At 46.3% G+C, this 17,081-nt stretch overlaps 1 protein-coding gene across 6 annotated transcripts in view; it reads right to left on the reverse strand.

Annotated features, from left to right (window-relative positions):
- Pax9 (paired box 9) overlaps window positions 1-15,488 on the reverse strand; it is a 42,089-nt gene extending 26,601 nt beyond the window's left edge. For 2 of the 6 annotated variants that reach the window (XM_013510362.1, XM_013510363.1), the window contains exons 1-3: window positions 11,370-11,763; window positions 10,028-10,654; window positions 6,949-7,091 (exon numbers count right to left, since the gene is read on the reverse strand). In XM_013510362.1, coding sequence (XP_013365816.1) covers window positions 6,949-7,091; window positions 10,028-10,654; window positions 11,370-11,373 — 774 coding nt within the window. In that variant the 5' untranslated portion in view covers window positions 11,374-11,763. Of the gene's footprint in view, window positions 1-6,948; window positions 7,092-10,027; window positions 10,655-11,369; window positions 11,764-14,645; window positions 14,736-15,398 lie in introns of those variants that run through there. The other 4 variants (XM_013510361.1, XM_013510364.1, XM_005376908.2 and 1 more) reach the window with 3 other exon arrangements.
- Between the last annotated feature and the right edge of the window lie 1,593 nt (window positions 15,489-17,081).

Below are 17,081 nucleotides of genomic sequence, written 5' to 3' on the forward strand. Positions count from 1 at the left end.
TCCTCTTCCAGTCCTCAGTTTTTACTATTAGATCCTTATTCGTTTCTTCTTTAAAAAGTCACTTTTTCCCCTTTTTTAGATTGGCTACCTATATCTCAAAGGAAATACACTTTCAGGCTGTGAGGAGGTAAATATCAAGCAGCTATCAAATTACAGGGGGAAAAATCCAGCATTGCATAGAAATTATAATTGTGATTCTTTTTATTCAGGATTTTCCAATCATCTGTGAGAAATTAGTTTGCAGTGGAATCATTTCAATACAGTGCTAGAAATGTGTTTACATTTGTATTTGGTCTTCTCCTGACATTAATTAGTAATCAATACTTTTGATGCCAATATGCACTTGGAAAAACAAAACAAGCATGCTGAGGGCTGGAGGTACAGCTCAGTGATCGAATGCATGCTTAGCATGCACAAGGCACTAGGTTCATCCTTTACTCAACATTTTATAAATACATGAGGTTAAACAATTTAATATACATGACAAACTAGCTAGCAAAAAAATATCTAGTGTTGAATTCTATTTTCCATGACCACTAAATTTTTCCTACCCATTCCTTTTCCTTTGTATCTTTGAACTATCATCCTAAATTATAATTCCATGAAATTTTGCTTTGTCATCTTCTCCTTCCTTATACGCTGGCCTTCGAATAATTGCTCCTTGTTAAGCCTTTTCTAGGGCTCTTTGGCTATTCTTTTACAGTGTCTGTAATCCACTAATGTAGGCCCACTTCTTTTTGCTCAGGGACATTGGCCCTGGAATATGACCCTCAGAAACCATACTGGATTGGACTGTCATCTCAGTGTTTTGGAACTAGGAAGGTAAAACATTGAATCTAGGTCTTCCTTCAGGTGCTTCACTTACTCCATGACTATATTAATTTATCAAGTGTTAACAAGAATAAAAACTACTTTTTCTGTAGATGTCCAGTATCTCCGGTATCACACTTGCCTTACGCTATTATTTGTGGTAGTATAAAATATTTCAATGTTCCTTAAAATCCACAATTCATACTTAGTGTCACTTTAGAGACAAAATCCCCTTTGTACTACAGAAAGTATACACAGGGCAGCTCAGAGAAGTGACTTCATCTTGTAGAAAAAGGCAAAGGGAGGCTAAAATATTTGCAGAAAGAAAGAGAAAGAGACAAGGAGGAAGGGTGGGAGGGAGGAAAAAATAGCTCTTAGCTTTCCTTCAGATTAAAAAATAACCTAGACTGTGAGGGAAGACATTGTCTTAATTTTTCATTTTAGTTTTGAAGTTCAGATTTAGAAATCAGGAAAAAGGAGTAAAAAAAACAAGGAACAAACATGCTTCAAAATGTACCTGCCTCCTGCCATTGTCACCATGCGTTCTAGTGACTCAATAATCACATCAATTTTCTCAATATTAATTTTGAAACTTGACATTAGTAAAATATGTAAATCTCTACCTGGTAAAGTAATTGTTATTTAAGAAGCAATCACTGAAAGAGTACATTTTTCTACCGCAAAGGAAACGACAGGTAGCATTGATGTCTGTTTATTCTTTCCATTAAAGGAGTGCATGACTTAAACTCCCCAAATCTGTTTAATGTTTTCAGTGAAGGGCATGTAATTAATCTGAAAAGCTAGTTAGGCTGAGTAGAAACTACCAAATGTGTACCATAAATATAGTGGGAGCAAACATGTTAAATTGCTCTATTTAATTGGATTGTAAATATGATTTATAAATCAACCAACATATGGGATCCCCAGGGAAGAGTAAACAAATTTTCAAAATGAGACCCCAGCAATGGGCATGTAATGGAAATCTCATTTTTGAAAATGACGTTACCCAAATATTTCATAAATAAGACCTCAATTCATCAACCCCTTTTATCATATAGATCTTCCATGAAGACCATGGAATTATTTCCTCTGAAGGAACTGTGCAAGGGTCCTTCCTATACAACAAAGTACCTTCTGCCTAATTTTAAGAATGAGGTTTGCTAACAGAAAAAAAAAAAAAAAAAAAAAAAACAACCAAACTGTTTATCTTGGAAAAACTAACTTGTTTTCTTTCATGAGTGTTTTTCAAAAAAGAGAGCTTTCATCCCAGATATGAAAGTCTGAAAAATACTAAAGATGCAACATACTTCTAGCAAAGGTTATCACAAGATAAACAAAAATATGATCTTTCATTCTACTTGTTACAAAATGTTAGAAAACTACATTTGCCAGTTTTAAAAAGATAACTTTAATGAATGTGATTTAAAAAATACTGTACTGGCAGAAGGCTAAACTAGAAACTGTTTGAGGGCAGGGATCTGCATTAGTCATATTGTACCCCCCCAAATGGGACACATCCAAGTAACTTAAGTTACTCCAGGTTTGTGAGACCAAAAGATGTGATACTCTTGCTTTAAGAACAAAAGGCTAGGCACCCTTTACCACAGAATACACACTACACATGAAGTAAGCAAAATTAATAAAGCTGCTGGAAAAAGTAAACAAAAGTTCTAACCTAGCCTTTCATTACTTGATTTATGGTCGTTCTATTTATTCCTCTGCCTTCAAGAAAATGGAAATGCTTTAGTATCCAAACACTTGTAGCCTCAAAAATAAAAAAAAAAATCTGGTATGACAACTGCCTAGCAGTTAGAAATTTTAAGCTATTTTTCAAATTCTGGGAATGGTCTGCTCAACATTTTCTCTCTTGAAGAAAATGCAAATAACATTGCCAGATCCTCTGCTCCATCTGTCTTCCACTCATCAGCTATACCTAGGCCACCCTTTCTGATAAAATTACTTTATCTTGGTTTCATGATGGAGATTTAGCCACAGAGTAATGCTTCACCTAGAATTTCAATATGAGAAGCAAGAAAAAGCTTCAAATCTGAAAAGAAATTTTCTCTCTATTGGTAAAATCATTTTTCTGACAACTATTCTTCCCTTCCTTATACATAATGTAATGACCTACTAAAACATATCTGATAAAATTAAGTGGCAGCTATAAATATGGTTTCAATAATCATCTAAAAGGGCCTTAATTATGTTATCACCTTGTACATCTAAATGTCTCTAGGTAATGGGAAGCTGATACATTTTTAAATTTTTCTGTAAATTTAATTTTTCTAAAATGTTATTAAAATTGATGTAGCCTTAAATTGCTTTATTTCCAAAGTTTTATTTTTTATTTAGTTGACACAATAATTATACATATTTAAGGGGTACAGTGTGATGCTTCAGTACATTTACACATTGTGTGATGATTAAACCAGTATTTCGCACATCCATCAGCTCAAACATTTATCATTTCCTGTGATAAGAACATTCAGAATTTAAAATTATCTTTTCCTACTATTTTATAAGACATTTTAGTGACATATAATTAGTTTTGTATTCAAATACTACAGGTTTAAAGTAGACCAAGTCAAAGAATGGTTTTTGTAATAGTATTATGAATTTCAGACTATTTGCATTTCCCTAAGATTTCATTCTCTATAAAATTATAAATTATTTAGTAAAAGCCTCAGAAGAAAATTCAGTGCAATTTTATTTCTATCTTCCTGAGAACAGTATGTTCCCAAGGACAGCCTGTTTTAAAATAATGCACTACACAATTACGTTCAGGATTCTGAAATATTATATTCATTTCAAACACAATGTACCAGTGAATGTTTCAAGAGAATTTCGGATTAAATCATGCCTTTAAGTTCAACTCTGTGCAAATTTTAAAATTCTGAACTTGTTTAAGTTCAAGTATTTACAGACTACGTTTTTGACATCTCAATTTGTAACTAACATGAAACTTGCTGAGTTAAAGTATGCAAGCCCAAAATGAATACTTTAGAGCACTATATATTCAATAGTTTTTGAAAAAGTATGACTATGTGTATAGGTTTTCAAGGGCCATATAATTATTTGTAAACTGTTTGAATACAATGAGGCATCAACTCACTACGTTCCGTGAAAAAGGACAGATGTATCCCAACGCCCAAGTTTCTCCACATAAAATATGCTTTTGCTATTTGTTTATACTCAACAGAGGTTTTATGCTTTCAACACAATCATTAGGAACAAGACAAAACTGTGCCCATTCACAATTAGAGGATATTAAGGATTTCTAGTCCAATATTAAAAGCAGGTGGAAAAGAAAAGCTAAAATAAATAAATATTCTACCTTCAGAGACACACCATAAGCGCTTCAGCCCTAAAAACTCAACTAAAGGTAATATTAATGCATAAGTGGAAGTATTCTAAACTAATTTTTAAAAACAAAACATAGGTATGTACTGTATATAGCTAAAATGTGCATACAATTCTAATTAGTAGGAATCAAATGTCTTTCTGTGTTAAATCAGTTTAAGGTGAAAATAGAAACTCTCCATTGTATTAATCAAGAGTTTTGATGATCAGCTGGCAGCTCAGCACTTTGGTAATTTTACAGATGCCTTCCAAAAAAAATCTGCTCTAAATCCTATGATACTGAATCCTCAACTGCCTCCTTTACATACTAAAATGAAATTAGTACCATAATACTGCATTATTTAATAATAACTATGAATACCCTGAAAGTATTATGAGCAAAACTCTTGACCTTTCCTTTGTCAGAGACTTTGAAGTTTTGCTAATTATACAGAGAAAGCTACCTGAGTTCACAGTTTGGGTGGAATATGATGATGACATTTCCAAAAGTTATACCTGGAAACTAAAGTTGCTCTTTAAGTACTGGTAAGAGAAATGCACACATATGCAACATGCTTTATCTTTGCGTTTTCATGAGCAAATTTTGATATCATTTTATCCTCATTGAAATCAATATCTAAAGTCCAAAACTGCTCAGAAAAAGACAGCCTAAGTTTTTGTACTACTTAGCATATCTTCATCACTAAGCATTATTTGGATAATCTTTTTATTTTTTTAATTTTGGATAATCATAATAGTCACTGATTTACATTATACTCAGAAGCTTTTCAGGTTTTGAAACTTTGCAACATTTTGAATTATCTACCTACCTATATACATGGAAATACAGAAGATTAGCGTGCTACAGTTAAGACTTTTTCAAATGTTCATTTAGTGTAAATATTTTTTTATTCTGGAAGAAAAACTGATTCTTTTAAGTATTCAGAGCAATACTGATTTGGTCATTTCTTTATATTGCCTCCTTTTAGGAAACTGAGAATTTGATTATTTAAAATTAGTGTATATAATCTAACCAATTTTTAATGATCCTAATACAGAGCAGATTTGAAATCAGTTAAAATTTGTTTTACATAAATTGCCAGATTAATTTTGAAGTGCATTATAAATTAACAATTTCCACATAAGCTTTAATGCTAGATATATGTCAACAGTAAAAATGAAAATAATTATGAAAGGTCTTGTATAATGAGACAGCATTATGTTTAAACTGGGTTCTTCAACTGCATGTAGGAATTAGAGATTATTTTTCAGCTCTATACTTCATACTGTTATTCTAAGAAATGATCTAATAAAAAGCCCTGAGCACTTAGTAAATGCTTTTTTCTATGCCCAGTGTTTTATGTAAACTTTCTATTCTTTGTAACAAAATGCCTTGACTTTATCTTTACTATGGGCTCTCTAAACAAAGTATATTCTTTTAAATATTGCTGATTTTAAAAATCAGTCTCCACCATTTATAACCACAGGTAACATTTAATGAATGTTTACTATGGGTCATAGGGCTGCATTATCTCACTGAATCTCCATAACATCTTTTGAGGTTAGGACTATTATGTCCTATTTTTAAAGATGAAGACATGAAGGCTCTAAAAAATTAAATAGCTTGCTTAAGAAGCAGTGGTGCCAGAAGGTCAAAACTCCTAGTCATTGTACACATTGCCTTTCTTTGCAAATTACAGCACTTCTCTAAAAGAAAATGACAAACTTGCTTGTATGTCTCATCCTTATTCTACGCAGTAGAAACAGATTAAGGAAAGGAATTCCTTTCGTAGCTGCTATTTTTTTATGATACTTGCCACAGGATCGATGCTAATGCGTATTCTGACCCTGCTTCAACAAAAACTGGGAGGGAAGAGGAAGTGGAAATGGGATTCGTTAGAGAAACTCGTGACTAGGATTTCCCACCAATGAGTGAGAACAAATTCCACTTAATTTTTAGAAGCTGATTTCAAAGAAAATGTTGAAAGCTTTAAGACTTCAAAATAATCAAACGAAAGTACGTATTTGGAGGCTTTGGTACTGGACTTTGGGATTAAGAAATTTTCAGAGATACCTAGATCCACTCAGGGAAACCTTGCTCTGACTTAAAGTCCCGTTTTTTTGAGTTTTGAATTCTTGCCTGGTTAGCGCAGTCATGAATTTAGACTCAGACTCAGGCTTTTGTTGCAGTGGTTGCTTAGGTTTTGTTTTGTGTTTTTTTTTTTTTTTAAGGAATGTTTTCACTTTTCTTCTGGAGAGTCAAAAGAATGAAGCGGGGAAAGGAAAATTAAGCGGTCCACAGCCAGTCTGTATAATTTGAGGTTTTCTCACTAATCTCCCTCGGGAGGTGACGCCTGACCTTTAATCGGGAAATGGCCATTGGATTAGTCTATCTGGTCCCCCTTCCCTCCGCGCCACACCGCGTGCTGCTCTCCGACGGCCGCAGCCGCTTCCCAGGCCGCGGGCCTCGGCGTGGAGGCCGCTGGCGCCGCGCTGCTCTGGAACCCAGGGCCCAGGCCGGCCGGACTGAAGCTTTCCCTTGGGTCAACTCGAGCAGGGCTGCGAGGGGTGGACGGGACACCCCCGGGGGCCAGCAGCCCCGAGGCCGCCCAGCAGGGCCCCTCCGTGGGGGTCGACGCCTCCGCTCTGCCTCCTCGGCCGAGCCTCGGTCCTGCCGCCCCCGGCTGGGGCTTGGCTCCTGGGCGTCTCTCGCGGAGGAGGCGCAGAAAGGGGCTCGGGTCCTCCTTCCCTGCAAGCCCCGCCGCCACCGGCCCACCTGGCCGAGCCCCGGCTCCTCACCTGCGCGTACTTGGCTTCCTGCTCCAAGGCTCCCTTCTCCAGCCCGTTCACCGCGTGCGGGGCTGCGGCTGGGAAGTTGCTGCGGCCCAGGCTGCTCCACTCCTCCACCTTGGGGCTATGGTAGGGGGAGCTGTCGCTTACTGCTGGGAAGGAGGAAAAGAAGTCAGGCGGGAGGCCTAAACCCCGCGCCCCCTCCTGCAACGCGACTCAAGTGCCAAGAGGCGACGACCTCCTGGGGCGGCCCCTGGGCTAGGCCTCCCCGGGACGCGGGCCCAGGAGCCGCCTCCGAGGCGATCAGCGGGCGACCTGGGGAAGTTTTACTCGCCTGAGAGTAGGCCCCTCTTAGTTGTTTCACCCAAGTCTGCAGGAAGATACAGTATTTTTTTCTTTTTCAGTGAGCTTCGATTCCCCTTCTCCCTTCTTTGGTCTCCCCAGAGAAATAAGTGGAAGAAACCTGAGAATTTACCCAAATCAAAGAAAGAACCCATGAGGTTGGATGTCCTGTTCTCCACTTTCCCAACTCCAACTCTGGGCTGACTGCAGGGAGGGTGACAAAGATCTGGGACGGGGGCGGGCTGAAAATGGAGCATCAAGACCTAAGGGTGCCTTGGCTGGTGCTCAGAGACATCCAGAAAAGTGTTCACTGCACCACAGGGACCTGACACTTATGTCAATAGACAGAACAAAAGACCTCAAAGTCCTTTGCAAACAAATAACTAAATGATGCTCACAATACACATGCAAAATATACATGGGAGGATTTCTGCCTTGTGTGTGCCTCGGTGTACTCTGCATGCTCTACCTTTACACACTAAGAATGTAAAGCTATGTATATGTGGCTAAAAAGTAGATCTTGTAATTGCCACTGTGAATCTGATGAACGTCAATGGCAGGGTCATAGGGAGATGGTTTTTTAAGTATAAGAAAGAAAAAATTAAATAAAATGTTAAGAAAATGAAAGTAGAATTAAGTGTTAAGAAAATTAGTAAAACTTATTTGTTCTTGTTGGAGATGTAAGGCAATTTACATAGTACAGTACTGTCTAGGATGATTATAACACCTAGGGTTACGTATACGACCAAGCATAATTTTAAAAAGGAAATATTTGAAAACTAGAAGCAATATATTATTGTTTCTAGATCCTATGGGCAGAAGAACCATATCTGACAAAACACTACCACTTGATTTTAAACACTTCCATCTGATAAAGTGCTTAGAGGGGATGATCACTTTGCACAAATCCTTTTTTATATTCACAGATTTGTCAGAAACCGGGTTGTTTAGAGCCAGCATCCAGAATCATCAACAATAGGAACAATGAAGACTCGCTTCTCTCCATAATCCAATACTTCCCCAACTGATAACTCGGTCTGACTGCAGGATCCTTAGGGAAACTTTTCTTTTCATCTCTGCCAGCCTTTTTTCATCATACCTGCTCCCCCAAAAAGAAATTGTGCTCTTATTTTTTTGCACCAGGAAACTGTTTCGGTCCAGAACTGCCTCTTTGCTTTCCCAGACAAAAGGCAGTCGGTGGGCACAAGCCTGAAGTTATCTTAAGAAATTGAGATCCCCCTGTGAGCCCCATTTCTGCTGATCTCACACTTTCCCATGAACAGGGGCTTCCTTTAAATGTCAGTGAGGTCAGTTTATCCTATAAATCAAGGGCAAACTCTCTCCAACCAAAGCTCCAACGAGCTCCAAATAAGACAAAACTGGGCTCTTGTAAATTCACAGGCAGAAAACAAGAATATGAGAAATCAGGATTCTGCTTTAATTACTTAAAAGCATAATTGTGCCAATGTGGTGGCAACTGCAAAAAGCAGGAAATAATTAAAGAAACCATTTGCCCTTTGTCTATTTTTCCCCTTCAGTTTTTAAACTTTACACTGAGAAATTAAGAAGGTAGTCTCTCTTACCTCTGTGTCTAGAGCACTTTGATTGTTTTCGCTCTACCAAGAAAAGAAGTTAACACCCTTTTATTTTTTAACAACGCAGTAAAAGAAAACAAACTCAGGTCTCCAAAGAAGCCAGACTGGGTTGGAGCGCCCTGGGAATCCTCCTGACACCACAGAAAAGATGCTCAAGACATGGCAAAGTCAGGAGTAAAAAAGAAAAGGACTCAGGAGGTGGTGCAGTTTTTTTAAGTGCAAAAATTAGATACACGTCCACTCGAATTGCCAGGGCCCAAGAGGACCTTTAAAGGAAAGCAGCAGGCTCAGGAAAAATAGGCGAGAACCGTGACCGCTTGGAATCTATCCTCCTGCATTCGGTCTTGGTCATCCCTGTGGCAGTGATGTCTGTTCAGAGTAGACAGAGAGGAGAGAGGAAAGAAGGAAGGGAGAAAGAGAGGAAGGAAGGAAACAACAAAGGAAGGAAAGGAGGAAGGAAAGAAAGAAAGAAGGAAGGAAGGAAGGAAGGAAGGAAGGAAGGAAGGAAGGAAGGGAGGGAGGGAGGGAGGAAGGAGACAGGAGAGAGAGTCTACAAGCAAGTTACTAGTAACCAGGACCTTGGTTTCCGAGGAAAATGAAGTGAGGCATAAGAATGAAACCAATTAGGTGACATTTGAACTTCCTGCCTGAGCAAATTTGGCCTGATTGCCAGAATCTGAGAATACTACAATTTCCACATCGTACGGGACTCCTAGCTGCTGCATCTGATCGCAAGCAAGCTGCCCACAGCAGCATGTGACGCCGACTGCCCCAAGCCGGCTGAGCCCTCCCGGGCTGCGCCCCTGGTCCACCCGGGCAGTCGTTGCTGTGAGCAAGCCCGGCTGAGGCTGCCGCGGCGCGAGAGGCGGGGCAGGGTGGAAAATGCGAACCATGTGTTGGGGATGGGGGATGTTATGGGTCTGGTAGTTTGAGATGAGGCAGGAGAGACTGTGTGTGGCAAGGAAACCAGGGGCAAAAGTTTCAAGTTAATGAGATCAGGACACCCCCTGGGAAGACTCCTTAGGACTCCAAAGGAAAAAGCCTCAGGTGGTGGCATCGACAGGGGCCCGGCAGGCCGCAGATGACGGGATTCCCCCGGGAGCCCTGGGACACGCTCTGCACATCCTCAAGTCGGGTCTCGGAGCCCTTACCTTGGTCGGTGATGGAGCGGATGCCCAGGATGTCGGTGACAGAATGCGAAGAAGGCCAGGTGCGCGGCATGGCCACAGAGCCAGGGATGGCAGGCACCCCGGGTGGCGTGGGCACCTTGGCTGCCGCCGCCGTGATGGGACTAGGATACGAGTAGATGTGGTTGTAGGGCAGCGCAGGCTGTGGCGCAGGCTGGTGCTGCTTGTACGAATCGTAATGGCTTTGCTGGGCCAAGTTGCCGATCTTGTTGCGCAGGATGCGGCTGATGGAACTCACCGAAGGCACGTTGTACTTGTCGCACACGCCGTCGGCCAGCAGGCGGTCGCGGATCTCCCAGGCGAAGATGCCGGGATCCCTCTGCTTGTAGGTCCGGATGTGCTTCACCACGGTGGGGGTAGTGACCCGGGGCTTGCTGCCCCCAATCGCTCCAGGCAAGATCGAGCCCGTCTCATTGTAGCGCGCCAAGATCTTGCTGACGCAGCCGTGCGAGACCCGGAGCTGGCGGCTGATGTCACACGGTCGGATGCCCAGTTGGGCCAGTTCCACGATCCGAAGCCGGATGGCATTGGGCAGAGGCCTTCCGTTCACGAACACTCCTCCCAGCTGGTTCACCTCCCCGAAGGCTGGCTCTGCAAAAGGAACACACAGCGCGCGGGGACGCGCACCCACTGCTTGAGACAGCTGCCCGCCACTTGGCCCCGTCTGCGCCCAGGGGCCGGGCCAAGGAACCCGCCCCTGACTCGCGACTGGGGCTGTCCCCAAGCCCTAAGGTCCCGAACTTTGCCGAACGGCCCCAAAGAAGTTGCGGTCAGCTCGGACCCCCTTCCTCATTCCTGCGGTGGGGGCGGCAAGTGAAGCGCTGAGACGCAGCCCCGCTCCGACATTCGATTCTCGGAAGCAGGCGGAGAAATCGGCCTGGACGCCTGAACGCGCCCCCTTCGCCCCTCGCTACTGAGGTCCTTGGGCCTCCTCTCCTCCCACCACCACCGCCTCATCTCCATCGCCGCGCCCCTGACGCGCGCCGTGAGACTGGAGGGGTTTTCTGTTTTGTTTGTGTGTGTGAAACAAAATTGGGGCCGCCCTGGAGCTGCGCGGCTTGCGGATGCCACAGCGCCCTTTTCCCCAAATCAGAAAATGGCATCAACAGCAACGCGGTCGCCGGCGTTCGGACGGAGCTGCCGCGGGCCGCTGACCTTAGCGCGTTCCTGCAACTTGTAGGAACAGCAGCAAAGTCAACACGGAGCCCCGTGCGCTCCGCGGAGCGCGCCCTCGCTCCCGCCCTCCCTCGCCCGGCCGCCGCTCCCTCCCTCCTCGGCTCTGACAGCGGCCCCCGCCGCCACTCACCCATTGCTCCGAGCAGTACACCAACCCGGCCCCAGCCCTGCACTCCCAGCAAGAAACTTTTCTCCAGGTCTCAGTGGTCTGGCTTGTCGCTACTCCGGGCTGCCGGTGTCTCAGCTTCTCCCCGGGAGGAGGCGGCACGAGTGCAAAAGGAAGGAGTAAAAGGAAGTCTGTGCCCCGATGAAAGAGGCTTGAGTTCTGCATTTCAATCTCAGCAGCAACGTGGGCTGGGCTGAGCAGGGCCGGGCGGCTCCGTCTATCACTCACTAGGGACACGCCCTCAAAGAGGCGGGCCCGAGGGCAAACTGCGTGGTGATTGGTGGAGGACGGTGAGCGGCAGTGCAGGCCGGAAAACTCCTTCCGCTGTCTTATTCAGGCTGGCTCCGCACCTGGGTGACTAAATACAAAGAAAATGGATGTTTGACATCTTCTCAGGGCCGACACAAATAGACAGCAAAATCAGTCTGGTAAAAAATGCTGAATAAGCAAATGAAAGCGCTTGGTCCAAGTATGAGTGACTCGAAGAGGGTAGGGACAGAGGGAGACCTCTCTTGGAGGGATGTAAGGGAGTCTAATAAGAAATGAAGCTAAAATTATGGGTGGGAGGAGGACGCCACCGTTTACACCGACGGGGATATTTTAGAATAATAACCTGCCCTGTGGGCCTTCAGGAGGCATCCGGAGGGGACCTCGTTTCCCACTGATTCTACTTCTTTTCAGTCTACTCCAGGTGAGGAGCGCGCAGGTGTGGGAAGGTGTGCAAGTCGGAAAGACCAGGAGGCTGAAGAGAGGCCAAGCCAGAGATGTGAAGGCCCAGGACGACGTCCCTCCTGAGGCCCAGGGAGGTCCACTGTATGGCCGGCTTCACGCGCAGTCCTGGAGCGCAGGCCAACGCTTCGCTACGCAGGGTCCAGGCAGGAGATGCATCCAGCGCGGGGAAAACTTAGACACCTGCGGCTGAAGTTGCGCAGAACCCCACGTCCACCGACTGACACACTCAGCGCATAGCCCAGCCCTCTTCGACACTGAGCCACCTAGTAGGGCTACCGGTCCTTACTGCCAGAGTTTGCCCGGTTCTCCACACCAGTGAGCCATCGCAAAGGGGTTTTATTTAAACATGAAAAAGATGTGGTCTCAAAGAGGTGGACGCCAAAACTGCACACGTATGTATCTCCTGAGACTTTCGTTTAGCTACCAGAAGCCCAGAGGATCTGCCTACTTCTGAATTTTCATTTTCGCTCATTCACTATGAATCTAATCTATAGGGGACAGTATGCTTTTGGGTAGGCAAATTTATTTATAAGTGAAGTAAGGATTGTGAAGAATGTGAACCAAATAATACACAAAGTGAGGGACTTTTTTAATGAATGTGAGAGTTTGCAGTACTTCGGATGGAGGATAGCGATACTGCTACCTGCTTTTTCTTGTCCCCTCAGGATTGGGGCTTATTTTCCTACAGTCCCCAGGGATGTATTCGGCTCAGGTCTACATTTGGGGAAGCTGAGTGGGCCCAGATCACTTCTCAGAAAGTTACAAGAACACGGAAAAATAGGATCAGTTGTATTTCTTGAAATGAACATTGATATTTAGTTCCCCATGCTTCTATGACGGAGATGCACTCTGAATTCAAATTTAGTTAGATTATGAAGGGTGTTTTAATGCCATCACCTTTGTTTCCTTACTATCGAGATCTTGTAAAAAGTCTCACAACTAGAAATACTTGAATTTATCTCTTTTAATTTGTTGGTTGGTTTCCAACATCTAAGATATTCTCGAAGTTCGACTTGAAAGTAATTTTCCCTGCTTTGACCCTCAAAAGCTGTTGGGTGGCACTGCCTAACGCTACACAGTGAGGAAAGGCCTTCGCCAATCCAAGATTTTAGAAGCAGTAGTTCCCTCTTAGGTTTAGAAAATGTAAGTTAATTGAAACCTTGTAATATCTGAGCAGAGTTTAGGACTTTGTCTGAGGTTTACGCAGAAGAGTGAAGCTGCTCTGCAACCTGATCAGGAACCCTCTCTCCCCTAAAGACTGAAGCCTCAAGCGACCCCTGAGCTCTTTGCCCCAGTGAGAAGTTTGCACTCTTTGGGACAACTGGTTTGTGAGTACAGTACAAGGTCACTCAGCCGAAGGTTTGGCAAGACCCAGTTCCTTTGGAAGATCTGACACCACCGGCCAGTAGTGCTCCAGAGACCCGTATGGTTCAGCGCTCAGGCTAACACACAACATCCCCTGTCCTCTCCGAGCCCTTCAGCTGCCGCACATCTCTCGCCCAGTGACACGCATTTTTTGCCGTTTCTGCTGTTCCACCTGCTAGGCTTGGCTGTGGCCGCACATGGCCTTAACTGCTGGGGATCGCTCAGGCAGCATCTCACTGGACATAGATGCCATCATCTCGGCATCCCACAGACCCACCTCAAGCTAGTGGTTGAGGGTGCATTCTCAAGAGCACAGAAGGATTCAATCTTAGGCCTTCTGGGCCATTAAGCATCCATGCAACAGAAACCCATGCTCTGGCAACAGCAGAAGCCAAGCAACAGAAGCAGGCGTGGACCCGAGGGAATCTCAGCGGGAAAGGCTAGTACCTTCCCCGGTGCACACTGAGTGTAGAGGCCCAGTCAGCAGGGACCCACTGAGGGCAAGCCGGTGACCACAGATCTGGTGGATGGAAAAAGGGAGGGGAGGGGCATGAAGACACAAGGGGGAACAGAGAGAGACAGACACTAAAGTCCAGTGAGCTGCATGGGTGCAGGGATGTAAGACTTCGAGACAGAGCAAAAATCACGAGGGGTCAGCACCCCTTGGTTACTGCCTTCTCTAGATCCAGGAGATCGCACAGGGATCGGAAGAATTTCCACTGAAAGGGGAAATTTAAGACCAAAACCAAAACACAACCAGTAAGGCCTGCAGCTGGCTCCGGCCAGGGAGAAGTCAAAAGCCTTTGCCTGAGCCGCTGTCAGGGCCTCCTACCAGGGGTGACCCCTTCTCTGGGTAAATATTTACTTAGTGGGAGACTGGAAGCCCGCTGGGCCACAGAGTGTGAGGGAGGAGGCGAAATCAGGTGGAGGAATCCACACACTTGGCCCTGGCCAGGTACCATACACTGGCCCACGGGGCGCCGGGATGAGGACCCCACGGGCAGCTGGGCCGGGGCGTAAGCTGGGAGCTTTTGCCTGCAGTGCTTCTCCTCTAAGGGACTCTGCCCCGCCCCAGCGCATCCAGACCAGATGCTGTAAGGTCTCCATAAACCTGTCAGCGGTCCCAGGATCGGGGGCTGTCACCTGTGGTGCACCCCTTCCGGCAATGGCGGGGTCTTCGGAGAAGGTACTGAGGGCTGCCAAGGGAGGAACCAGGGGCTGCAGACCATTCCGCATGGACACGGAGACATGCTGTATCTCCCAACGTGTCTCGACACAGGCTTCTCAGGGCATGCAGGTAAGTGAAGACCGAGGTTGGGAGGGGAAGATGTGTGTCCCGTTCTTAGCTACAGTTATGATGAGCAGATTTAGAAGGTGATTTCTCCATTTTGCTCGCCTGCTGGGGACAGACCGGACCCTGCAGGAGGTCCAGGCGACCGTGCTCACTTCTCTCCCACCGTGAAAATTTGTAGGCACAGGAAGCAGCTGAACACCGAGCTCCGAGACAGCAATTTTCAGCACACAGCTACTTACTTCTTCAACCAGTCAAGCGGAAATGGTAGGCAAAGACAAGACTGAGTCTTTTCCCCTGCAGAAATGCCTCTGCGGGGGGAACGGAGACCGCGTGGAGGCCGGACCTCTCCAAACCTGTGCTTTCTCTGGGTCAGTGGTTGTTCCTCCGCCCACGGTGCCTCCCGTCAATCCCACGGCAGAAGCGCACCCTGCGCTCAAGGCCAGGACAGATCCACCCTGGGCTGTTCGCCCAGCTGGAGAAGCCTCCAGAAGCCTCAGGCAGGGGCCGAGGCTAAGGTGAACCTCTACGGGGAGCTAGGGAAAGAGACAGCCCGCTCAGGTCAGTGGCCTTGGCGGGGACATGCGGGGTGCCCATACACTGACCTGCCTGCCGGACTCGCTGTGGTTGCCGACGAACCGGCCCAAAGAGGAGTCGCAAGAACCAGACGCAGTCAGAAGATGCTTGGAGAGTCGCAACCGCTTAGCTTTTTCACCAACTCCAGAGCCTTTCCCCGGCCGCGCGAAGTAGCTCCTGCGGCAGCGGACGCCTCGAGCAAAGCCCGGAATTCCTCGCTACTCGCGGGGTCCCAGGGTGGCTGCCGGCGCGGCGGGCTGTGGGGTCTGCCCCGCGGAGCGAAAGCGCTCAGCGCCCGCTTTCTCCTGCCCAGGGCAGGGGAGGGGCCTGCTGCGGCCTGAAACCCGCTTTTAATTCTCCGTCTGCCTGCTTCGGATCACCCCGGGTTGGTTTTTCTGTTTGCTCACTCCTTCTATTACAATAAAAACAATCGACATTTCTTTTCGGTTTCCCCATATTAGCGTCACTCAGTAATTGTTCTCCACCTCCTCCCTCCCCCTCCCGAGTTGAAGGCGAGCGGGACTGCTGGCATTCTAGCATTGGAAGGTTTCCGAGTATATAAGCAAATCTTCCTTAAAGACTTTAAAGTAAAAATAAATAATGGCTCGGGAAATTGCCGTGACCCTAACATCAATTTCTGAACACAAATTACACCCATTTTTCAGTTTTCAACAGTAGAATTGCTTTCAAAGGAACGGCGCAGAGCCTCATGTGATATGGCTGTTTGTTTGTTAAATGCGCAAATGAAAGAGAACATATTTTTGTGCAAGGGGCAAGATTCCCCGCGGCTGCGACGCGGTAAGTGCAAGAATCAGATTCTGACCGCGGACAGAAACGGGAGGGTCCCCCGGGGAGACTGAGCTGACCCTCCTGTCAGTGGGAGGGAACCTGGTTCCCAGGGCTGCAGCTCCAAGAGCTGTGGCAGCTTGGTCACTGGGCAGCCTTGAGCTGCGGCACTCAGGACAGATGCAGCTGCGTGTGGGAAAAACAGCTGTTAGAGACCCTGCCCTCTAAGAGCAAGCGCAAGGGCATTGGGGCGGCCTCCTTGCGAAGACCCGATTGGCCTAAGGGCTGTCTGGAAAAGATAACCGCCAACCAGGCCGCGCCTCTAAACGCAGAGCGCTGGACTCCGGCTTTTGCGAAGTCCCGGCGCGCGTGCGGGGGAGGGGGTGCACTGCGGTCCAGGCTTTTTATGGAGAAGTCCAGGTACCCCAGCAGGCTGCAAGAGGTCCGCTGTTCTCTGGTTAAGACAGAGGTGCGGTTAGCTGGGCCTGCGCTCTGGCGAGGCCTGAACTGCTGATGGAGGGGACAACTCTTATTAGAACTAATTATGGCATCCGAAAAGCCCGAATCAATCCATAGTTCAGAGATGTCACGACAGGCTCTAGAGTTCTTCCCTGTTTTGGCGATGCCGGGATCCGGGACTTTCTCACTTCGCGTGGCCTCCCACTGTAGGTGACACGATGCCCCCGAGACTGGCACTTGATCCTGTGCAGCCCGTGCGTCGCCTCACCTACACATGGACCCTGCGCCTGGGCCTCTGGGCGCCGCGAGGTGGAGATATGTATTTTCAGCCTGTCGCTGTTCTATGGGTTCACTCCACGGCCCACCAGCCCTGCTCTGACCACGAGAGCGAAGACTAGTGCTGCACTGCCCTTGCTTTTGCCCCGTGGGGGTAGGGAGCTGACTGGGAGCAGAGGGTCAAAGTGGAA

The sequence above is a fragment of the Chinchilla lanigera genome, unplaced genomic scaffold (assembly GCF_000276665.1).
Source record: "Chinchilla lanigera isolate Chin_1 unplaced genomic scaffold, ChiLan1.0 scaffold00008, whole genome shotgun sequence".
NCBI classification, from domain to species: Eukaryota; Metazoa; Chordata; class Mammalia; order Rodentia; family Chinchillidae; genus Chinchilla; species Chinchilla lanigera.